The following is a 24,399-nucleotide window of genomic DNA, read 5'->3' on the forward strand; positions in this document are numbered from 1 at the left end:
GTCGACTGTACACTTGCCATTCCAGCGTGTCAATGGGACAGATGCGTCTCTAGAGATGAAGGATGGGGGCCCTGGAGTCTGTACTATAGAAAACATGAATAGACCACGATGCCTAAGATGAACGGAGGACCTCATCTTGTTCGTGAATGTCCCGCGTTGCTGAAACAATAAGCAAGACACCTCTATACTGCGGGTTGTGGCAAACGATGTGGATTCTTTCTTACGGATCTTTGATGCTGCCTCTATCCTAAAAAAAAAAAAAAAAAAAACAAGCATAAACGCCGTACGCAATGCTACAACAATAAAATCGTACAGAGTTGTGTCGCAGTAATTCAGCCACTGGTTTCTCTAGCTGTCTCATCTTTATAACTCGTATGGCCTCCATAAAGAACCTCGTTTACGCCTGCCAGTGGCACATCCATGACCGCATCTGTTCCCCTATTCCATATGCGGTGCCAATCGAGCTCCCTGGTCGGCATGTGATGACGCTTGCTGGCACCCTTTTCATCGGCAGGGCCAGCTCCTCTTCCTTGGCCCCTGATGCGGCCCTTGGAGTCGATGGTAGCGACGTTGGCCGCATCGTCGACGATGGTCTCGAGGTCCGTCAGGGGCAGCGTCAGATACTCGACGTTGTAGGCGGCGAGGGCGACGTAGATGTAGACGATGAGCATGACGAGGAACGCGGGGATAGCCAGGGCCCACCAGCGGTTCGGGTAGTAGTAGATGCCCATGGCGTGCAGGAAGGCCGAGGGCAGGTACGCCCACAGCAGGTAGACGAGGAACGTCAGCGTGCTGAACAGGTACAGCACGAACCCGTAGTACTCGTACGTGGGGACCTGGGGCGCCGCCCGCGGCACGGGCTCCAGCTCGTCGTCCGAGGCGTCGGGGGTGGTCGGCCGCGAGGGCCGCAGGAGCGAGGTCAGCGAGGGCGAGGGCGGGAGCGGCGTCGGCGGCCGCCCGTAGAAGGGCGGCGCGAAGTAGTTGGACGAGATGGGCGGCAGGGGCTGCGCGTCTTCGTCCGACGAGGCTTCTTCCGAGGACGTCTCCGGGAAGTCGAGCGCGGGGTCTTCGTCGGAGAAGTCGGACATGCTGGGCGAGTTGCGATAGTGAGTATGCCGGTTTTCGCAGCAGCCCGTTGTATGCAGAGGCGTAGATGGAGACCACGGTCTCTCTGGTTGTTGGACTTGGCGGCTTGTCTAGTCGGTTGGAGGTACAGTTCAGGGAACTAGGCCTCAGCTTTGCTGGACCGTCATACTTCAAATGCTGAGTTCTTTATTGTCTTAGCAATTGTCGGAAGCTGGCTTTTTAATCAGATAGCGCGTTTCATAGATCTCATCTGCCGTCCAGGATGGTTGCATGGAAGCTCCCCCACCACCCACTAACTGAAAGCTCAATTGAAGCAACCTTGACGCTGCGCGGTACCTGAACCAGCCTAGAACATAGAACTTGGAGCTGTATGGTGCACGGACCCCTGCCTAGGTGCCTACAGTCTGCTGCTAACCTAGCGGGCAGTCGCAGTCAATTAGTTCGCTAAAGCTCAAGCTGCCTGCCACTTCCAATTCGACGCACCAGCCACGCGACGCGGTCCAACTCGAAGCTATTGCGATTCTAAATCCTGTACATCGCTTTTTGTTCATTTTGTAATTGCCAACACAGTTTGAGGCAGCGATACTATTAATAACGCTTTCGACACATCGCCACCATGGCTCAACCCCTCACTACGGCGTCAGTGCCGACTGATATCTATGGCGGAGGTATGTTGTCAGAGGAACAGCCTCGCAGTTAAGTTGGTGTAGAGGTCGGTGCTGATCACCAACAACAGACGAAGTATCGGCCCTTGTTCTCGATGCAGGATACTGCTCAACGCGCGCCGGCTTCGCGGGCGAAGATGTGCCCAAATCCGTGCTCCCTTCCTTTTACGGCTCCATCAAGGATACCAATGCCGCTTCGGGCTCCCGCAACGTCTTCGGCGAAGATTACTTATTCGCCCGCCCCGACTTCGAGATCAAGAATTACATGTCAAGGACCGAGTCGGTCGTAGAGGATTGGGACACAGCTGTGCAGGTGTGGGAGTCCATGCTCTTGGACCGCTTGCAACCCGAACGCCGCCAGACGCAGCCCTCTAAAAACGGCCTGAACGATGGCGCCGACGGCGAGGGCGATGTGTCCATGGAGGATGCCGCTATATCCGCCGAGAATGCCGAGAACGCAGAGAAGCCTCTTGCTGAGAGCCCGTTGCTCATGACCGAAGCGCCGTGGAACCAGGGCAAGGCCCGGGAGAAGGCCATCGAAATCGCCATGGAGAACTGGGGCTGCCCTGCGTTTTGGCTGTCGCGAACGCCAGTTTGTACAGCCTTCGCTGCTGGCAAGGCTAGTGCATTGGTGGTGGATGTAGGAGGTGCAAACACGAGCGTAACTGCTGTGCACGACGGCATGATCCTGAAGCGATCTATCCAGAAGTCGCATGTTGGTGGCATTTGGCTCTCTAACCAGATCCGTTCCATGTTCGACAGCAACGACCCCAAGATCGAGGTCAGACCCAGCTACATGATTGAGAGCAAGGTCCCAGTCGACGCCGGCGCCCCAAGCCAAGCCGTTCTCCGCAAACTCAACTACGAGCTCCATCCCTCGTACCGTGCTTACGAGGATGAACGTCTTCTTACCGAATACAAGGAATCGGTAGTAGAGGTGTGGCGTGGCCCTGGCCGCTACTCGAATCCCGGAAACGAAGATCTTGTCAAGACGCAACCCGGTCGCATTTTCGAGATGCCCGACGGCTCCAACCAAATGTGGCGCGAGCAGCGTTTCCGTGTCTCTGAGGGCATGTGGGACGAGACTGCCCAACTGCCTACTGCCTCCGAGGAAGAGCGCATCACCAAGGCCCAGACGGTCCCTGAGCTGATTCGTGCCTGCCTTAACGCTGTGGACGTGGACTTGCGACCCAACCTGCTTGGCAACATCGTCGTCACGGGCGGCACAAGTCTGCTGAACGGATTCAACGACCGCCTGAACAACGAGCTGATGGCCATGTACCCGGGTATGCGCGTCAAGTTGCACGCGGCTGGTCTGACTACGGAACGACGATTCGGAGCGTGGATCGGCGGCTCTATCCTGGCGAGCTTGGGTACATTCCACCAAATGTGGATTTCGAAGAAGGAGTACGACGAAAACGGTGCCGGCATTGTCGAGAAACGCTGTAAGTAAGGCGTTTCTTCGAGGGCTGGAGGCTAGGAATAGATGGAGTATGAATCCCCCGAAAAGAAAAAACACTGTTACGGATCGTCGTTGAGCCTCTTTATTCTCCATTCGATACAGTGAGATGCGTTTCTGGAGGTGCAGGCGTTTGGAGTAATAGGTCTTGAGATGGAGTATTTCTAGATTAGGAGCAGTCTTCTTAGTCTAAAGTAGAAGGTTATAAACCTATTGTACCAGATCCCCAGACCGTTTTGAAAGAAGAAAAACATCAGGGGTAGTCTATGAAATCGCAATTGCCGTCTTAGTTGGCATCTTAACGGTCTGTCTATATATTGAGTGGTAATCTCCAGTGCCATATTGGCTTTCTTACGCCGATCGAAGTCGTCTCTAAAAACGCGGCATGGCGATAGCAGGATTGAGAATGTCAGGGGTGGACCGGATGCTGGATCGAGTCTCAGTCAAATGAAGGCTAATGCACATCACCATCCACTCCACCGCGGCCAAACATCAACAATCTCATCCTCGCGGCCCCTGTTTCGACTGTCCACGATGAGGTACCAACCATGCTGAGCACCCGTGATACAGGCGTGGTTTGGCCAAACCCGCAACCTTTGACCGACGTACAAGGGGGCGCGCTTCTGCTCTTCGGGCCGGCCGGCCCACGTTAAGATGCCATGTTCCTGCGTGACGCGGCCGACCTCCCAGCCCTCGTGCTCGGCAGGGAAGCCCAGGCCGGGCACGGGTTGCCCGCCGCAGTTCCAGGGGCTCACGAGGCCCCAGGCGCTGTAGTGTTGCCCGGGCGGCGACCCCTTGTCCTTGCAGGGCTCGCGCGCGAGGGGCCAGGGTGCCGCCGTTGATGAGCGCCTCGGCCGTGTCGCCGTTGTTCCGCTGCGGGTACAGCGAGACGACCTCGACGAGCACGGTGAGCGCCAGGGCGGCCGAGTTGAGGTAGTCGGAGGAGCGGGCGTGCGAGGCGAGCTGCTGGACGTCGAGGGTTGTGTAGACGCCGGCGTGCGCCTCGAGGGTCAGGTTCTCGGCCTTGAGCGTGGAGATCAGGTTCGACATCTTGTTGACCAGAGCCTCGGAGGGCGTCGAAGGGGTGCTGCACGCGGGCGCGGGCTCGCTGAAGCCTGGGTGTTGGAGCGAAGTCACCTGCGGCGAGGCACCGACGGCGATGATAAGGGGGTGGTCGGGCCGCTCTTTGCGGACTACTTGGGCTGCGCGGTACACGGCGCCAAACTCGGTTCCTAGGTACTCGAGCGCCTCCCAGTCTGAGCGAGTGTCGTAGGACTGGCTAGTATGGGTATAGACGCCCATGAACTCGCAGCATCCCACTGCTTCGGAGACGAGAAGCTTGTCGATCAAGCTGTTGCATTCGGGGGTGTCCGGGACCACACCGGCCCGGTCGCTCCCGCAGTTGACCTTTAGGAACACCAAAGGCGGGTTTCCGGATTTGCTGGCCAGAGCGGTGAGGTGCTTGATCTGGTCGGGATGGTCAACCATCACAGAGAGGCCGCCTGGGCCGAGCTGGGCTGATATAGGGGCGAGGCGGTCCACACATGTCGAGTAGATTGGGAATGCGAAGAGTAGCTATACACACACACAAGTCAGAAACCCGGTGACTAATTTAAACAGAGTGAGAGAGGCATCATAGCCATGCTTCTTACGTTGACTTTGCGACTGCTTTCCTGGTATTCTTTCAGGAGCGGTACGATATTTTCGGCCTCAGCTAGTGTTGATACCGCCAAGTTGACAGGGGTACTGCTCTTGTCTCCGACTTGAAGCCGTGTAAGTTCAGTTGTCTATACTCTGCATTAGTTCATGGGCCTAGAAATCAAGGGATCGAGAGAAAAAGAAATGCCAGTCCAGTCTTTGTCCTAAAGGGCACATTTCAAGCCAACTTGGGATTAGCCCCAGGTTGCTTCGAACCTATACACCTTTGGGGTGCATCCCGATTTGGCGTGGTGCAATAAGGCTCATAATGCTCCTGCCCTCTCCCGTGGAGCCATTTCCAGAAAGATTTGTAATATGCGGGTATAGAACAGTAAGTACTTGCTTTATGAGTCTTGATATGAGCACGCCAGTTGAGGTTCAGCCTCTGGGCTGCACCCAGCATCAAGTTGCAGTTGGCCTCGACCTTAGCCAGGTCAAGAACCAGGGCCGGGGTGGGGACGTTATACAGGCTCTTGCCCACATATTGCGCCTTTAACAAGTCCTTCGCCATTGTGTCTGTGTGTGTCTGTGTGTATGTGTGCACGCACGCTCTGGCGCAATGTCAGGGCCAATGGAAACGGGAACGATCAGAGAATTGCTTGGTAAATGTTCGCAAGAGGACTTGAGGTATCTGCCAGAAAAGGAAACATGGGAGTTGGACTGCGATAGCGGCGGCTGCTGGTGACATGGTGGTGCTTTTACCTACTTTTCTTAGTCTCAAGGGCCCGGCCTAAGCAATGTTCTACATACACTTGTCTGCTGGCTGTGAGGCCTGGCACGGCTGGGTCTGACTCCACTCTCTTCCATGGTGATCCAGACTTGGTTGGATTCGTTCATGTGTGGGATATTCTGTTAATACCTGAGGTCATGTATGTCAAGTATGGCATGCATGTACATACCTACATACAGGTCCCATGTCGTGTCGTGACAGGTCCCATCTCAAGCCTATACCTACCTACCTACTGCCCAGGTGCCTACTTGATGCACTAGGTAAGCCATTAGGTACATGTAGTCGACATACCACCAGTGACTAACCCCTGGCCGCGTGGTATCAGAATCGGAAGTCAAAGTAAATCACGGATCACAGAAAACCAAGTTGTGTCAAAAGGTTAACGTCAATAGAAGTCAATTAAGCAACTTGGTATACAAGAAGGAAAAAAGGAACCTCATCTTAAATCCACCACGAACGTACTGATCTTTCTTTCGGGAGCAGATATGATATTTTAGCCTGTTTCCATCCATCTGGGTTGACCCCTTCTGGAGTCTGGACTGCCGTCAGCGACCGTTCCGCCTGGATTGGAAGGACTCGAGGCAGGAAGACGAGCCGAGGTAAGTGGGAGAAACTGACCAGCTTTATCAATCTACATACATACATGTACCTACGTCCTCCTACCTTCCTACCTGGGTTGCCATGGTCCAGAACAATCAACAATTAGCGAGTCAGTCAGATTTGATATGTTGCTGGCAAACAATCTACGGAACAATCTGATCAATCAATCTACATACACCTGCACTTCCACACCTCGCTTCCATCCGCTACACTTTGAAATCACATCTTGTCAGCCACATTGACAACCACTTTGCGATGTTTTGTTGCTAACAATGACCGCCAAGGTTTCATTTCTGCTTCCTTCTTCCTAGTTATAGGCGCTTTTATTAGTACAAGGCATTCACTTTTACCCACCTACAGATTGATACTTGACAGCGTTGCTCATCCACAGTCGCTTACCTAGCCACATCTTTTACCGCCACATACCGTCAGCTCCCGGCGCTGTGTTCCCCAGATCAATCAATGGGTCGTGGTGGCTAGTGCAACAACGCGCTACCTAGGCACCATCGGCTCCACCACGGTCTTGGCAACACTTCTCGTCACCTCTCCAACATTCATCGATTCACGCTTCCACGCCGTGTCTAGCAACATCTTTCGACTCTGGCTGCGTTGGCCACTCCCGACACATCGCGTCAACCCGAAAACGTCAGATCTACAGGTAGCGGCACGAAGCTCTGCGTTTTTCCGGAATGAAATAATTATTCGGCCTGTCCGAGGTCACGCGCGCGTGATTCCAGACTTTCTAGAAGGGCTACGACTGTGAAGAGAAGAGGAAATCCGACACCATGTCCGACGAACTCGACATGCTGGCCGCCGACGGCTTTGCCGGCGCTGAAGATGTGGAAATGGCGGACGACTTCAGCGAACTCAACAACCAGCCAGTAAAAAGTGTCAAGGCCGAAGCACGAGATTCCCCCGAATTCGATACCATCGACTGGTCAAATCAGGCCGTCGAAGATGACAAGGCGATCGAGACCATGCTGGCTGGAGTCAGCGGTGGACAAGGCGCAAAGCTGAATCTCGAGGGCTTTGGCGACAAAAAACTCGACCAAACCGACAAGGCTGACGATGCCATCGATTACGAGGACATAAGCGACGATGACATTGCTTCGGAGGATGGCGGTCACAAGGACCTTGATACCAGCATGTCTCAGATTCCTAACTTGACTGAAGATAGCGGTACCAGTCACGACCAGGACGGGTTCGACGATCTGTTCGGTGATGGTGACGATAATCTGATTCCTTCGTCGCCGCCAACAACCGAACCTCCAACTCAGCCCACACAGGATGACGAGCGCGACATTAAGGGTGAACCCGACGGTGAAGCCAACCGGTCTTCTGTACCTGCTGCGCCGAGTGCTGCTCCTGTCGATGCCAACGTCACCGACGATGACTGGAATAATATGTCCTTCGAGGAGCGTATGCGCCTCAACTTCCCCTCAACAAGGCGAAAGTAGTGTTAGCGCTTGGGTCAATGAACAGTCGAACCGCCAGGACCATTCTGCCATTCCGATCCCGCCTCAAAATGTCGACGAACTGCTCGAACAAAAGTTTCCCAGCTTCGCACCCCATAAAATTCTCTATTTTAGGGAGCTCTTCCAGGAATGGCCCGCCGAATTTAGTTATAAGGAGCCTGCCAAGAGCCCACCTGCTCTAGTTCCCACCAAGCTGGAACTCGAACTCGAAGGGGACTCTGCCAAGTTGTTCCGTCTCTCTGACAGCACTATTGCGGCAACACAGAAACGGCCGCAGCAGCAGTACGGCGAGGAAAACGAATGGAGTCGTTTCATGGGTTCCATCGCTATGGACATGGAAGAGCCAGAGTCAGACTCGGAAGATGAAAATGAGCCTGTTGGGGGTTTCACATTGGCCGAGTTCGCAACAGTTTGCGACGACTGGGACAGTATCCATGACCCAACGGCAGTGCTTGATAGGGCAAATGGCCTTGTCACACCACCGCACAACGAGGATGAGGAGATGGATGATTGGGATCGTGAGTTCCTGCAGCCGGATCGTCAGCAGACCAAGAAAAAGCGCAAGATTGAGATTGGTCTGCCTGACATCTCGTCTTTCGATACGTCGGGTATCAATAATTTCGCCGAGGCTACTAAACGTTTCGGCCAGCGAGTTCGACTTGATCTTAATGATCCCTACTTGCTTATAGAAGATTTGCAGTCCGACCGCCCCAAGAAGCGCCCAAAGATCGAGGAGAAGACGACGCGTATGGCGAACGGGCAACTTGGCAGGGATGTCAAGGCCCGCTTCAATATTTCCAACGACGACGCCTACAACGCGCTCAAGGCTAACAACAAGAGCAAGGTCAGAGCTACGCTTGGAAATCTTGCGGTGGAGCACAGTCTACCAGCTCTTAAATTGACGTTCCCATTCTACCGAACGAAGCTTGAGGGCAACTTCTGGGAGCACCACCGCAAGAAATTCGACTTGGAAAAGCTTGTGCGCAGTGCTATCACGTTTAAGAAACACTCCAGGACGAAGCGGAAAGAGCTCAAGAACAGGAGCATACAGGATATATTCAAGACCAGCAAAGATCTGAGCCTCAACGATAACTCTTCGGCCGTGCTATTCGAATACTCAGAACAAGCACCCGTCATGTTGTCCAACTTCGGCATGGGAAGTCGAGTAATCAACTATCATCGCCGCAAAGATGACAAGGAGGAAGACAGCAAGACAGCCAAGGCTGACATTGGTGAGCCCCACATACTAATGCCCGAAGATAAGTCACCATTCTCGATCTTTGGCAAAGTTGAGCCTGGCGAGACTGTCCCAACGCTTCACAATGAAATGTACCGAGCTCCCATCTTCAAGCATGAGCCGAGGCCAAATGATTTCCCTTCTCGGCTTCAGCACAAACGTCCATGACGGTCCACGATTCTACTTGAAGGCCATCGATCACATCTATGTCGTGGGCCAGACATTCCCTTCGGTCGAGGTTCCTGGCCCTCACGCCCGCAAGGTCACTAGCACTGCCAAAAACCGACTGAAGATGATATCTTATCGCATGATGAGGAAACGGCCAACCCAGGACGTCGATATTCATGAAATCACACCTCACGTATTTGACAAGTTCGACCCTCAGAATAGGTGCGTTGACATTAACGATCATATCTACAATTACCCCGTCCCCCAAACAAACGAGGGTCAGATATCTCTCAACGAATCGACCATTTCTACAGTTTCACAGAACAGAAAGCCAACAAGTACGAACTAACACAACGTAGACAAAAAATGAAAGAGTTCCTGGCCTATGACCGCGACTCCAAGACCTGGAAGTTGAAGGAAGGCGAGTCCTTGATGGACGAGAAGGACATCCGCGCTATGATCAAGCCTGAGGACGTTTGCTTGATCGAGGCGATGCAAATCGGACAAATGCAATTGCAAGCAGCCGGGTACGACGTGAACAGAAAGAACGCTACTACCGCGGATGACGAAGACGAAGGCGGGGCCGAAGAGCCTCTGGCCATCAAGATGGCTCCTTGGAAGCTCACGTCAAACTTCCTCGAAGCCAGTGCACAGAAGGCCATGGTGGCACTTCATGGTGAGGGTGACCCTACGGGCCATGGCCTCGGCTTTAGTTTCATCAAAACGTCCATGAAGGGAGGCTATATCAATGCTGTGCAAGGGCCACTTGCCACTAGCGCTGATGCCATCGAGAAAGAGCGCAAAGCAAATGGTGGTCATTCATACAACGTGAAGAAGCAACACGACATGTACACCGCTGCTATCGGAGACATCTGGGAACGACAGAAAACGACACTGTCGGATCCTACAACACATGAGGACGCGGATGTGTTGGACACCACAAATGAAGATGATCGATTTAACACGAGGAAATCTGACTACACACCAGCTGCTCATGTCGATGACGGACGCAGTCAGTTCTCACGCACTAGCGCTGGCAGTCGACTTCAGACTAAACGCAAGTTAAAGATCAACCGTAAGGTGCGAGATGAGGATGGCAATGAGGTGATGGAGTCGGTTATTCTAGACAACCCGGCCGTCATCAGGAACTACATCAAACTGAGGAAAGAGACGGAAGAAACCTCCCGAGAGTACGCGCCCTCTGCCCTTCTTGTGATGGATCACTGCTAACAGATATACACAGTGTGTACAGTCTCAAAGCCACCGGCGACGCTGATGCCGATAGGGAGCGCATGAAACTGTAAGCCGCCTTCCTATGCCTAACTTGTGCGAATGCGCCAACTAACTTGGTATAGTGTCGAGAAGGAACTATCTAGGCTGCTCAAGAACCAAGATCGACGACAAGTGCGCGAGAAACAAGGCAAGGGCAAGAAAAAGAAGAATGCCGTGGCCGACCCCGATGCAGCATCCCCGGATCCGTCTGGTTCTGCCGATAAGACGGCAGGCGGCACGACCCGGAAGTGCGCAAACTGCGGGCAGGTTGGACACATCAAGACCAATAAAAGGTTTGTCCATCGATGCGATCTTCAAACCTCCCATGCTCCCCTCTCCCCCGCCTCAGATACCTGGGGTCTGTCTCACACGGGAGCATATGTCTGCGAGAAATGAGACTGTCCTCTGGCTGCTCTCGTTTGCTCAGTCGCCAAGTGGCAGCTTTCAGTTGGAGTGTACCTATATGGGGAACAGCTTCCCTTCATTTCCTTGACTATATCTCAAGACCCTAGAGGTTTGCGGCCAGCATTGATCGCTAACGTATATGGACTCACAGCAAATGTCCTCTACTCAACGGCACCATCACTAATCCCGATAGCGCCAATGACAGCGGAGGCTTTGGTTCTTTCAGCGCCCCTGCGGCTGGGGGCTCAGCAGCTTCCCCTTAGTGGGTTGTCGCACAGTTTCGCTGAGAAGGTGTCCAGGCGACGCTATACGGATCGGCTGGGAACTTGGTTACCAGTGCGCTACGAAACGTATACATCGCGAGGGCAAGTTTGTACATTCAGATTGCCGCCGAAGTCCACGCCCGCACTCATCATCAGCCAGCGTCGAGAGTTCACCATAACACTATATTTAGACTCTGGGAGGTCATCCGGCTTCCATATTCAGTCGGTAGTCGAGGCCATCCCGTGTAAGTGTAAAGCGAGAGGAAGGTGGGGGGAGGGGTTTGTATTTGGATTTGCATATGCAACTCTGGCTTTTTTTTCTTCTCTCTCTCTCTCTCTCTTTCCCTCCACGTCTGGAGCACTCCGTATGCGGACTTTGTTGCAAGGCCAGGCGTTGGGGTTTATTTTCATGCTCACAGGGCACATGACTGGAGGGTGTTTAGGATGGATGATGATCCAAATATGGAAGCGAGGGTACCTGCATGGGAAGGGCAAGCATCAATATTGGCGTTCAGGTTTATTTTTTGCACATTGGCTTTTCTCACTTGCATCGTGAGGCCCACGATGTAACACTCTTGCGATCACTTGCGACAAAGAGGGTTGAGAAAAAGCATCATCATTATGATAGGTCGCTGCCCAATAAGAAGAGCATTCTGCTACAGCAACCATTAATACACACAATACACACAAGCCATTACGATAGGGCAGACATAGCTCGTCGTATCGTTGAAACAATACCCCCAGAAGAATGCGGGCTGTTTGACGACGGGGTGATAAACATGGTCAGATGTGGTCATCAGTGTCCTTGCAAGGATGTGAGCGCCTAAAACATATACAACCTATAACTCGTATACTATCAAAAACCCATGTACATGAGTATAGACCCCCTAACGAGATCACCAAAGGGTCTAGTCCTGCCTGTATCGACCCAGATGCAGTTGGATAGGAGGAACAAAACTCTGTTTGTTGCTGGTTGCTGTGTGGGGTGGTGTCGGTGGTGTTCTGATAAGACCGTCATTTACCAGGCCTACACATCATGTAGCCATGGTGCCGGGAATAGATAGCAGCGGGCGTGCAGGCGTGCATATCGAAAACATGAAGTGAGTGCAGTAGCAGCGTGGCCTAGCGTGTGCGTGTACGTAGGTCGAAAGAAACGCATGCAGGTTTGCCATTGCTAAACATAGTACCCGAGGGATGCGGTTCCTGCAGCTCGGGAGTGTATTACTCCATGGTATGGTTAGTTGCTAGGTGCGTGTGTGTGTGTGTGTACGTGTGCCTTAGCTTTGGGACGCGATCATGTTCTTTGGCAAGTTGCACCACCCACATTGCTGTGTCCTTCTCTCTTGACTGACTGATGATGATGATGATGCACCAAGATGGATGATGGTCACACATCACATTCGTTCAGGTGGGAGGGGGGTTAATTAGCCCAGCTTACGATCTCGATGTTATTTGGGATAATACCCCGCGTGCGCACATACACACACACACACACACAATATGCGGTGTACCCAGTAGGAGGATCCCCATCACAGTCAGGTTGTTGGAGATGTAATATTGTCCGACCACCTGCCTTGGTATCTACCATCAGCCCAAGTGCCTGCTGTACTGTACTATCCAGGTTTCTTCGTCTACCCTCTCATGCGTCTTCTTCTTGCGGTGTGCAGTACCGCAGCAGTCGGATTGTTAAACATCCGGGCTCAGGAAAGGGCCGGCCGAGGGATTGCCGCGTACGTAAGATCGATCCCTCTCTTATCAAAGGAGGGTAAAATAATATATATATATAAGAAAATAGTAACACTATAATCAAATGCCGAAAGTACAACAGGCTGTCCGCTCTGGTTGGATAGGACCAGTGAATCCCACCAGCCCTTGTTTTCCCGGGTCGCAGCCGATCCATACCAGTCCGTTGGATACAATGTATGCATCAATGTGAACGAACCTACAGCGAGTACAGTTCGTTTGTGCGGTGGTGATCCTTGCAGGGGAAGTTGGCTCGTCAATGTATATTGCCCAGTTCGGCGGCTAATCCACGACGATCAAGTGTGATGTCGGTGTGCCGGCGCTGTTCGCTTGCTCGCCCGGTAGGCCTGACAAATCCCGTACTCATAGACAAACCCGATGAACATCATATGCGGGTCAAAGGCAGATACCAACGTAAGATATTATGACCCCCCCTCGCCTTAATCGTTTGTCTGGCTGTCGATCTGGAGATGGACCACAATGGGATGGGGGGAGCCGGCGGGCGCAACGCAACAAACTCGGTTCCATGAATCGGGACCGTCCAGACAGAGACAGAGATTTTCCAGACACCTGCGTACAAGGGCAAAGGAAGGGGTGGCTCACTCACGATCCTGGGAATCTCAGCGTCGCATTGTCACAAGCTTCGCTGTTCCCATAAGCTGAGGCCAGTGGGAAACGAGGCCGTGAGTGTTTAGGTTCGCCGGGCTAGCGTTGGCTGGCTGGCTGGCTGGCTGGTGTGTGTGAGAGAGCAGGGAAGGGGTTGTTTCTTGTTGAATGGCTTTGCCCAGCATGCAAGGATCACCGCGGTCGTTTCTTCTGCTTGGATGATTGAATGAAGGCTTGGCCGCCGGGCTTGGAGGGCTATTTTACCCCACTTGAGCCCGGCGGCGCTCGCGGGCTAATTGGCCGGAAGGGGACGAAGGTGAGAAAGTTGTGCGACATTGTCAATGCAGGCAAGCGGGGGCATTGGCTGCTTTTGTTTTTTTTGCTCTTGTTTCTATAAATAGCTATTTTTAGCAACAGCATCATCGCGTGGTTGTGTATGTGTGTGTTGTGCCTGTGCTATCCAGATTGGCGGGGGTGGAATCTTCCACTACCCTCCTAGGTAGCCTTACCTCACACACATACATTGATACACGACGCCAATCAGCATCGACAAAGACTTATCCCAAAGACTGCAAGGCATCTCAGATGGCCAACTCGCTCTCTAGCGTCCCGTAACGCCCGGCGCTTAACTTTGGGGATGCTCGATTCGTATGTACCGAATGGTGACCCGGTGGACTCGGTGTTGGTTAGTACGCTGCAGCCATATCGAAATATACCATCCACGAGCTTGCACAAGCGAAAAAGAAGACTCCCTGTAATCTCGAAGTTTATCAATCAAAGTGGTATTTGCTGCAGGGCCTATGCAGGCACCGATGTCTGTTGCTTACTCGGGACCGGAGCCAGAGCGCAGTTCGTGGTACCTACCTGCCAACGTCAACCTTCAATCGACCGACATCCATGCAAGCGTGACATGAACGCGACGGTTGCATTATCAACCTGCCTTGCGCAACCGGTCATCCGTCTTGGCCCCGTTTTCGGCTGGGAATGCCGCATGTCAGCAGAGGGGGAGAAATGAGATGTCCCTTTATCGTGCTTCGGCTATCTAAACTTGGTGACCGGATGACGAAAACGTTCTATATCGAGCATCCCCAAGCAAGGTCTCGCTTAAGCCTGATGGGCGATAGACGCCCACTCCTGTTGCCATTGGCCGGGAAGGGATTGCTTTCCATCCCCTGAGAAGAGCAGAAGCGCGGCTCTGGGAAGTAAGGGGGAGATTGGAGAATCGCGTGAAGATCGTCAGGGCCATGGAAGAGTAATCATGAGAGAAACGCCTTCTCGAAGCAATGTTGAATGCCCAAAAATAAACACAGCCACCATTGAGGCTCTAGGGGTCTCGGCTGTGATTGGGGACATGTTTCGCAACCAAAGATGCAAGTAACAGGCGGCGATGCATCTACTAAGCTGCAGACCCGGCGGTCCTTGATTGGTAAGGCTGAAGGTAGAAGGTAACAGCTGCCCCCCGGGCCACGGTCCCCCTTAGTCATCGTCATCTGCCAATAGTGAAGGGGGATGAGGCAGCCGACCGGATCTTGTTACGTGCAGACAGGTCACGCACATCCTGACAGTGAGTGTCCAAGAGAAGTAATGCTAGGTGGTGGGTATCCCACCAGCTTTGGCAGGGCATGTGACGATGGCTGCAGGGGGTGGGCAAAGCAAACACTCTCTTGGCTTTGCCCAGTCGAACGCTGATGAGAGTCTCACAATAAGCATCATCTCAACCCGCCAGGACGGCTGCTCTTTGCGAGACAGAGTGATCGAGGTTGATGCGAAGTGGACTGCACGGCAGCGAGAACATGTAACTAACAGACATACTTACCTAACCTACTTACTTATTAGTGTACGTTGTCTCGTTGCCCGTTGTGCCGTAGGTCGCAAGCAGGCAAGGTCGCAAGACGGGCCACAATGTACGGATCGAGCACTTGAGGCTTGCTGGGGACCCTGCCGCAGTGCCGCATCTGGCACATCCCGGACTTGGTGGTGAGCAGTGCTGACAAGCCACCAGCAGCCGTTACCGAAACCTGCGAGAAGAAGGAAAAAGAGCAAAACCTTGTTACGCACCCATACCATGCATGCCTGTGCCTGTGCCTATCACATTTGATATCTAGGTAGGTACTATTGGTACTAGTCGTAGCACTCAATACATACTTACAATTGGGCTTGTTCGAGGCTACATGTACCTATCGTACCTATCCTCCAGCCGCCTCCCCTACTACTGCAGGGTATCTATCTGTGGTACTCGGTAGTGCTGGGTGGGTTTTTCAGTACTCGAAGTGCTTTAGCCTCCATCCAAGGCATTAACCACTACGAGAAGGTGGGGAGCGGAACATGGAAGCAGCTTCAATGTTCGGAGGCAACGGTTTCTCGGGATGAGCAAAATGTGGACAGGCTATCGACAGGCTATCCCCCATTGGCCCAATTGATTACATGTACTTAACCTATGAGACCAACTTCCAATGGACGGCACTTTCCATTTGATGCCTCCCTCTCTCATTCGAGCCTGCATTTGCTTGGCAGCACTGGACGTGTTGTATGCAAACCCTGACGGCTACAGGAGTCGCGCACCAGAGCCTGCTGGCAGCGGCAGGTACATGCACGCCGTACTGTACATCAATGATGGACCCCCCCTTCCGGGCCTGGTACCAGACGGGACAGTATGATAGGTAGTCCACTGCCCGTAGTAGGCACTAGGTACATGTAGGACTCGACTTGCTTGATTCAATTATGTTGACCTCTGCCAACCTCAGGCCCGCCCACTTTCTTGAGCTGCCTTGGTCTTGGTGAGATGAGCAGCAGCAGCAGCAACAGCAGCGAAAGAGAACAGGGTGCGAGAGCCAGAAGTGAGCGAGGGCGTGTGTGCCGTGCCGTGCCCATCGAAACCCCCCCGCCCTCACTCCCACCCCCCGTTTCCCCCCTTCCCATTCCCTCCAGTCTTCTTTTTTTTGTTCTCTGCTCCCATCCCGAGCAAGTGACAAGACGTGGTGAACACGATCCGTCTATTATTAGAATCAACCAGCCAGTTCAGCCCCATCGCCCTGCACAAGCACCGACGTCTGTAAGTACATAGCGTTTTTCTGTTGCATGTATGTTTGTCTGCATGTAGCATTGTATCTCTCTCTCTGTGTCTCTGCCTCTCACGCTCTCTGCATCGCGAGCATCGACGACACCAACGCCTGGCTGCTGCCGGATAGAGAACAGAAACATCGCGCACCCGAGTGAGCGGGTGGTTAGCATTGGAGTCGGCGCGAAATCGTTGAAAAGCAGGCGTGTGCGCGCCCGTCTCGTCCCTCTCGTCCCTCTCCCATCCATCAAGCCCCGTTTCATATTTTGACCCGCACCCGTTCCCTCTATTCTCTCTCACACACACTCACTCCCTTCTCTCCACAAGACTACGTACGCAACGGGCTCTGTTCTATTCATCCTTGGCCCCAAGGCTAGCAAGGTCGTCACCTTTTTTTTTCTATCTTTATCTTCTATACATACACACAGACTATACATAGATCTCTCTCCATACACACGCACACGCACACGCACACTCGACTTTGCTTCGCTTTGCCTGTTGTTCCTGTATAATCTACCCATCTGCATGCCCAGCGCCCTCCCCCCAAAGTCAAAAAGGCCGGCTTCCACTAGTTCCAAACTCTGTTGTTTCTTATTGCATTTGTTAGAGCTTGGTTTGACAGCGCCCACCCGACATAGTCTGCCACCTTTTTGGCGCGCCAACTCCCCGGCACTTCGCTATACTCATCTTCGCCCTCCGCCGTCGCAATCGCGCTCTGCCTGCACCAGTCCCAGCCCTCTCCGACCGCAACAGCAGCGCAGCATTGGGCGACGACCACCCCCAAGGAGCCTAATAATCCTGGCGGAACTCCCGTCGCAATTGTCCATCTAGCCCCACGGAACGTCGCGCTCTATCGTCCGTCTGCCCGGCAAGCCAGCCATCTAATCCAAGATGGGGCGGAGAAAGATTGAGATCAAAGCGATCAAGGATGACAGGAACCGCTCGGTGTAGGTTTGCCCCCAAACTCGCGCGCATTGCGACCCGAGACTGACATCTTCTGCCTGCAGTACCTTTTTGAAGCGCAAAGGTGGTCTGTTCAAGAAGGCGCACGAGCTTTCCGTCCTCTGCTCCGTCGATGTGGCTGTCTTCATTTTCGGCAGCAACAAGAAGCTCTATGAGTACTCCTCGGGTGACATGCGCGAGTTGATCACGCGTTACACATATGTGCGTATCTGGTTATCTATATCGCAAAGGCCGAACAAGGCAGAACTGACAGGAGAATCGTCATTGCAGCACGGTGGGCCAAATGAGCACAAGGGTCCGACGGACTTCAATGGCGGCGATGACGATGACGATGAAGATGGCGACGCCACGCCACCTCACGGCCATGAGGGCTCCGTCGAACCGCAGATGATTCCTCCTCACTACCAGACACAAGGGCAGCCCCCTTTCCGCAGTTACGAGGGCACACTCCGTCAGCCTCACCGCCCATCAACGGTGTCCCTTTCGTGGCGCGAGGTCACACGCCGCAGCCGCAGATGGGATCCAGACCCTCCTCGAGGACCGACTTCAGACGACCGACCGGACAACATGCGAACGGCTATGCTTACATGCCTCACCCCGCAATCTACAACCCACAAGGCCAACCTGGCATGTCCAGCATACCGCATATGGCCGCTCATCAGCCAACCCAGTTCCCGTACCCGCCTCCTCAGCACCACCAGCAGCCGCAGCCTCCGATGCCCCAGTATATGGATGACAGGCGCTCTTCGGTTCCTCCTCCCAGCTACTCTCAAGGTCCTCCGCAAAATCAACAGATGCAGCGCCCGCAAGCTTCACCACAGCCTCAACCACAGCAGCTTCCTCAGCAACCTCAGCCCGTGCCGCACATGTCCCCTCCGCAACCACAGCATCAGCATCTTGAGCCGCCGCAGATTCAGCACCATCCGCCCCCGCAACCGCCACCGCAACAAGAGCCTCAACAGCCTCTGCCACCTATGGAACCCAGACCTGATGCCGCTCCTGATAGACCGAACCGCTTTCTCGATACCACTTCTGCAATCAAGAAGTTACCGGCACGCAAGCAGCACAGTATCTTCACTCCTATAGACGAGAACCGCTCCATTCTGTCCCAACACCTCGAATCTTTTGGTGCAGAGCCTCGCAACGGGAAAGATGAATCTGCCGCTGGAGGTAACCGAGCTCAGTCTGTGGATGTAGGCGCTGTTCAACGGAATAATGACCACAGCTCCCCGCCGCCGCCGCCTCAAAGATCCAACACATCTAATGTGCCGAGCAATCTGGGTCCCGGGCCCCGAAAGTCCATTTCTGGGTCTATTCCAGAGACTACTTTCACTCCTCCCTCGCGATCTAATAGTCTCAGAGTGGGTGGTGGTGCTCCAAGGCCCAAACTCAAAGTGCAGATTCCCGATGAGGCCTCGGAAGCTGGCAGCAACACCCAAGATTCAAGCACGTCACCGGCAAACCCTTCAGAAACGGCGACACAAGCCAACCGCCGCAGTAATGCCGAGTCTCACGGCACTGGTCCCGTTCTTCCGCCGCCGTCTCCGTCAGCTTCTGCACTGCTTTCTGCGGGAGCAACAGGGCCCCCAAATCCTTTCGCAAGGCCTCTGCCTCAAGCCCAGACCAACAACAATATGAATATCGATACTCCTGTCTCGGCGCTACCTTCCCGTTTCCTCAATAATGAGTTTCTGCCGAGCCCTAGCAGCTTCTATCCCGAATGGAACTTCCGGGGCAACGACAGCAACACTCTACCAAGCCCCCTGAATTTCGCTACTCCTGTACATGGTTCTGGTCCGTCTTTTCTAAGGGACGAGAACCCCCACAAACGCAAGAGTCCCGAGATTAACACCGCTGGACCCTCGTCTGATGGACCAGAAGGTGTAGAAGCCAAGAGGGTAAGGGTCGACTCCTAGACTGTTTCACCACGTTTTCTTTTTGGCTATTCGTTTTCGTCGCCGCAACTACTAAACGGACGATTTTCTCCGCATCACTCCTGCGGACTGTACAACATAACCACATCATACTTCTATACCTTCGAAAAGCGGTACGCTAGCATGGCCATTCGGCCTCGATCCACTTGACCGGCGTGTTTATCGATTATCCTATGGGCTTTTTAGGGGTTTATCATTTTATACCGTACGAGCGATGTTCGCTTGTTCTCCTTTCTGAACTTTCGTTTGGATACCGAAGCATTGTATGGCGTCCTGGTACTGTTATTCTATTTGGTCCGACAGCGACTTATCTTTGTGTGTGGATTGTAATCAGGGCTTCGGGTATTCTGATATAGAGGGGAGGGGAGGGGAAGAAGAAGAGGGAGGGCTTGGGTGCTTGTCAAAGTAATGGGGCTCCTTTCTCCCCCAACTCTCTTCACGATGTTTGGATGCTTGCATTTGTAAAGACACGGGCGAAAAAAAGATGAATTCACGAGTGGGCGCATTGGGTGGGCGTTATACCGGCGTTTTTATTTGCCTGGTGCTTTAATCGCAAAGAGAGAGATTGTACGTTAGATCAGTGGAATTTGAAGTTCGTCCACTGTGGTTACTATACTTATGTGTTGGAACTTATATTGACCAAATTTTACTCTTCGCATACTGAGATTCCCTTGCCGTCTTTTCAAGATCGTAATATGTTGACACTAACCTGAGATCCAACGTGAAGGCGGCAACAAACAACGATTGCTCGATTTATCAGTGAACGCATGGACGCGATGAATGCCTGCGCCATTAAGAATGCCCAGGAAGACAAGGATTCTTACGTGCTGAAAACATCACTTGCCGCATGCTCATCTGGTCCACGTTTCGCTAGTCACATCGGTACTGAGTGTCAAATATAGGTTGGCCAACTTGACGAGGCCAAGAAAGTTATGGTCAGAAAGATTATTATTGCTACAAATCCGCTCCCCCGTGGACGATTACATAATTTGCCCCACTCCCGAGCCCCTTTTTGGTGTGTAGATAGGAATAGGGGGCAAAGAAGAAGAAGAAGAGGACAGGCAAGGCAAGGCGCGCTGGTATATCGAGAAAAAAAGGCAAACAGACAAAAAACTTTCTAGTGGTATCATCGTGTGGTTGGTGACAAATCTTGATGTGTCGGGAAAATTAGAAGCAAGAACAAAAAAAGGGAGGCACCCAGCGGTCCGCGCCGCCAGCTTGACGCGTCAACAGAACGTCGTCAAGAGTGTGCTTTGCGTCAACCCAGAAGATTGAAAGAGAGAAGGGGGAGGAAAGGGCCTGCCGAGGAGGACTGGGCCCCCCAACAGGGCAGAAAATTCCAAAAGAGTATTATCCGTCGAGGTGCATCACAAAATCGTCATCCCATATCCGTCCCTAACGTCGAGAAGGAGGAGTTCGAGTTCCTGGAGCAGAGGTATTTTCCATGTTGCCCGTTAGCTCAGCCACACGGGCCTTGATGCGAGCTACTCGAGATTCGATGGCTATATCTTGTTGTTAGCATAACCGCATGTGCAATTGTTAGGCCTTGAGGAGGGGGCGCGGGTCTCTTACTCTCTTCGCCACTTGTCTCATCATCACCCTCGGTCGTCGCCTTGCTATACCCACCCCTGCTGCTTTGATCCTCGCTCTGTCGGGCGCGCTCAGCAGCGTTCTTCCTGATTTGGGCCCATCGGTCCAGGGCTGGCACGCCAGTCGTAGCCACCTCTTCCTCGGCTTCTTGCCTAGGCTTCTGGCCGCTATGATCACGTGCGATAGGCGGAGGGGCGGCCTCGTCATCACTGCCATCCACTTCCGGAACGAACGCCGGCTGGTCAGAAAGAGGTCCTTGGTCGAACCGCGAGAATGCTTGGTTGGCTTCTGCCGCGTCCGCAGTATCAACCCGGGAAACGTTCTCATCCACCGAAGGCTCGTATGCTGACTCGTGCTCATGATCATGGTGTTCCGCCTGGGTGGGAGTTGGAGTGGCTTCCTCGATAGGTTCCATTGGGTGCTCGGGAGCTGAAACCGGGGCAGGCTCAGATGGGACAGGTTCAGGTTGCTTCTCAGGGGTGGCTGGTGGCGCCTCCGCAAGCATCTTGTTGACATCGCTAGCAGCGTTGTCCGGCACCTTTGAACCACGATTCTTATTGCGACCGAAGAGTTTTCGGAATCCACCACCAGACTTCTTCTCTTCCTTTTCCTTGTGGAGCTTCTTTTGTTGTTTCTTACTCTCTGGGCTTTGTTTTGCCGGTTCAGGGAGATCATGTTTGATCGAGCGGCCTCCATTGACGCGAAGTCCTGCGGAGGGGCTGGCAGTGGAGAATCACGCCCCGTAGCCTCCGGCCTCTGAAGAGGGTGTACGTTATGAGAAGCCACGGCCTCCTGTTCGTAATCTCGAGGAGGCTCAGGCGTCCTACTGCGGGATCCGTTGGCCTGTTCTTGGTGAGGCGGTACCAATCCCGGCGACGGCTGAGGCGACATGGTGGGCGACTTGGTTGGGACATTGGGACGAAGCGAGCCATTGGTCATCGAGTTGTTCTCCGAGTGCCCATTTGTTTGCATGGTGGCTTGCTCCAGACCGCGACCGAGATTGGTACTGGAAAGATACGCATCCCTGATCGCATCCTTGTCGTACTTGTTGGCCCATTTCATTGCGGGTGAGGCCTCCTTCATGACGGCGGGCTGTAGAGTGAGAATACTGGTTGTCTTCTCCCTCATCAGCTCCGTATCTGTCCGTCCACGTCGCATTGGAAGGGATGCGTTCTGCATCTCGTGGTGCTCCTTGGCCTGTAGCTGTTGCGCAGCAGCCTGTATTCTGGCCTGTTGGTCCGGCCCGATGCTCGTCTTACTCAAACCTCCATTCGGATTAAGTTGGCTTTGCTGTTCAAGCGCGCGCTTTCCCGCCACCGTCTTGCTGCGAGAGAGCCCCTTGTCCTTGTTGCGCTTGGTCCAACCGAAAAGGCCCTTCTTCTCCGCCACATAGGCACCGGCGTCGGGTTCTGGGGCAGCCCCTTTGACCATCTCCTCCATGACGAGCCAGCGGCCGGAGCGAATGATCGTTTCTATCACAGCGCATCGACCAAAAGCCGATTTTCGTTCGGGTGTTTCTTCGGGTGCCAGACTGCTCATCCACACCCACCAAAACGCCTCGTCCAGGTCGAATTTAGTGATGTTGGCCAACTCACCAGGCTCCAGGAACTGGTTGGTTTCGAGTCGCGGGTTATGAGACTGGGAGCTCTGCTGGCGGACAGTGGTGTCGATCGGCGGGAGTACCTTATCCGGAGGTAGCAGCATCGAAGGACTGTTTGGTGAATCATCAACGAAGCCGGATGACAAGAAATCAGCCCAAGAGGGAGTGGTCGGCCGCCCTAGGTTGGTTGCACCTGAAGCTGGCGTTGATCTTAGCCCTTGAACGTTCCGCTGGCTCTTAGTTCGTGCGGCCTCATCGTCTTCATCCTCCTCGACAGCCCCGCCAAACCCAATGTCCTCAAACCGAGACCATGAAGCGTCCCGCAAGCCAGTCGAATGTTTCGCGCTAGAAACCTGCGATTTCTGGTTTGCAAGGGAGATGGCTTTCAGGACTCGGCGGCACTCCTCGGTAAGCGCCTTCACAGGGTCATCATACTCGGAGAACTGATGCAGGGCTCGGTCATTCTCACGGTATTGGAAGTGGTTAGCACGGCGCAGCAGCGCAAACGGAGTAGGCGAAACAGAGTCAACAATCATAACGACCCTATTCGTGGTGGATTGCATGAGAGACGGTTTTTGTGGGGGGTACTCGGTTTCCTGCAGTAGCTTCTGCAACGACATAGGCAGCATCGAGATGGCGCCAAGGGCTGGTTGTGGCGCCAGTGACCGCAAATAAGCAAAGAACATGTGACTCGTGGCATCGGCAGCGGACAACCATGATCTGTAGCCGCCCTCGAAGCCATTGCCGGTATCCTTGTGCTCAAAAGCCCACCACGAGGCCATGCGGGAGAGCTTGCGGCCTCCAAAGCCGTTCATCTTGCCATGCGCCGCAACTGCTGAGAGGAGGTCGAAGTAGTCGAATATGATGCTGGTGCGTACCTCGTTGTCGACACTCAAGGGGATAAATGTTCTGAACGAGTCGCGAGCCATATTCGAGTCCTGCTCTCCAACCTTGAAGAGCTCATAGGCGTCCCATCCCACCACGCCGCCCTGTAGCCGACTCCAACACCATTTAAGAACACCGGAGATGACCATGGGCTCCGTCATGCGCAGTTCCTGGACGAGGAACTCGCCCCGCGCAGGTTGGGCGCCATCGAAGAAGTGTCGGATGAAGTTGCGCACCGCGCTCGGGTCCGACGTCGGTCGGAAAGGCAGAAGAAGGAACGGGAGGTCGAGGGCTATAGTTTGCGACATACAAATCAGTCCAAGTAAACTTTGCGTTTGTTATGTTGTGCAAGGTGGGTAAACGGATTTGAACATACCCCTGGCCTTGAGCTCCTCGGTACAGGCATGAATTAGTTCGCCAACTTCCTCTGGATCGACTGAGGTTCTTGTGTAGGCATCATCCCATTGCGGTTTTTGGGGCAGCTGGTGGGTTAGGTCGTCGATGTTGGAGCCTTTTTTTGGACTTTGTTTTCCCCTGGCCGTCTTTGCCCCTAATTCGGGAGAAGAGGCCCGGCATTATTGCTGGTTTGGAATGATACGGCGGCTGGGGACTTTTATCCTAGTATGTACAGTACCAAGCGAGATTCTCCGTAAATCATGTGCTTTGCACTTTCGGGCGAGCCTGTCGTCGTCTGCTCAGATCAGAACAAAAACCAAGTGCTGGTTGTCGGCTGGCGATGAGGAAATGACATCAATGGGGAAGTAAAAGGGACGATGGTTGTCGCTTCCACTAGAGCCAAGTCGGATGGGAGAGAAGGATTTCCTTGGAGCAGGTTTGGTAGAATAGTTGGTCTGGTATTGGACCGGGATAAATGCGTCTGGCGTCGGGAAAGTAAAAGTCGAGATACAGTAGTCTGGTGGATGGGGGGAATGGCCGAACGACAGACGGCACGAACGAATAAG

At 53.5% G+C, this 24,399-nt stretch overlaps 6 protein-coding genes across 6 annotated transcripts; 3 read left to right on the plus strand and 3 right to left on the minus strand.

The window, feature by feature from the left end:
- Positions 1–332: 332 nt before the first annotated feature.
- PG997_009412 (uncharacterized protein) lies at positions 333–1,088 on the minus strand (the record flags this gene model as incomplete). The annotated part of the gene is made up of 1 exon (XM_066813727.1): positions 333–1,088. One exon carries the CDS (start codon positions 1,086–1,088, stop codon positions 333–335), a length of 756 nt encoding a protein of 251 aa, XP_066665689.1.
- A 614-nt stretch (positions 1,089–1,702) lies between these two features.
- Positions 1,703–3,204, plus strand: PG997_009413 (uncharacterized protein; the record flags this gene model as incomplete). Its single annotated transcript, XM_066813728.1, has 2 exons — positions 1,703–1,754; positions 1,823–3,204. 2 exons carry the CDS (start codon positions 1,703–1,705, stop codon positions 3,202–3,204), a joined length of 1,434 nt encoding a protein of 477 aa, XP_066665690.1.
- A 470-nt stretch (positions 3,205–3,674) lies between these two features.
- Positions 3,675–5,419, minus strand: PG997_009414 (uncharacterized protein; the record flags this gene model as incomplete). The annotated part of the gene is given in 4 exon segments (XM_066813729.1): positions 3,675–4,083; positions 4,094–4,785; positions 4,863–4,972; positions 5,248–5,419. The coding sequence occupies 4 exon segments, from the start codon at positions 5,417–5,419 to the stop codon at positions 3,675–3,677; spliced, it is 1,383 nt and encodes a 460-aa protein (XP_066665691.1).
- A 1,604-nt stretch (positions 5,420–7,023) lies between these two features.
- PG997_009415 (uncharacterized protein) lies at positions 7,024–11,058 on the plus strand (the record flags this gene model as incomplete). Its single annotated transcript, XM_066813730.1, has 7 exons — positions 7,024–7,643; positions 7,702–9,042; positions 9,104–9,340; positions 9,433–10,308; positions 10,362–10,418; positions 10,474–10,683; positions 10,947–11,058. 7 exons carry the CDS (start codon positions 7,024–7,026, stop codon positions 11,056–11,058), a joined length of 3,453 nt encoding a protein of 1,150 aa, XP_066665692.1.
- Positions 11,059–17,356: 6,298 nt separating this feature from the next.
- On the plus strand, positions 17,357–19,344 carry PG997_009416 (uncharacterized protein; the record flags this gene model as incomplete). Its single annotated transcript, XM_066813731.1, has 3 exons — positions 17,357–17,412; positions 17,473–17,879; positions 18,047–19,344. The coding sequence occupies 3 exons, from the start codon at positions 17,357–17,359 to the stop codon at positions 19,342–19,344; spliced, it is 1,761 nt and encodes a 586-aa protein (XP_066665693.1).
- A 1,413-nt stretch (positions 19,345–20,757) lies between these two features.
- On the minus strand, positions 20,758–23,958 carry PG997_009417 (uncharacterized protein; the record flags this gene model as incomplete). The annotated part of the gene is made up of 4 exons (XM_066813732.1): positions 20,758–20,864; positions 20,935–21,660; positions 21,690–23,729; positions 23,814–23,958. Coding segments are annotated over 4 exons (3,018 nt in total), but the record flags the coding sequence as incomplete, so codon positions are not given.
- Between the last annotated feature and the right edge of the window lie 441 nt (positions 23,959–24,399).

Source organism: Apiospora hydei, assembly GCF_038363865.1.
Source record: "Apiospora hydei strain CBS 114990 chromosome Unknown utg000007l_segment0_segment0, whole genome shotgun sequence".
In the NCBI taxonomy this organism is placed as follows: domain Eukaryota; kingdom Fungi; phylum Ascomycota; class Sordariomycetes; order Amphisphaeriales; family Apiosporaceae; genus Apiospora; species Apiospora hydei.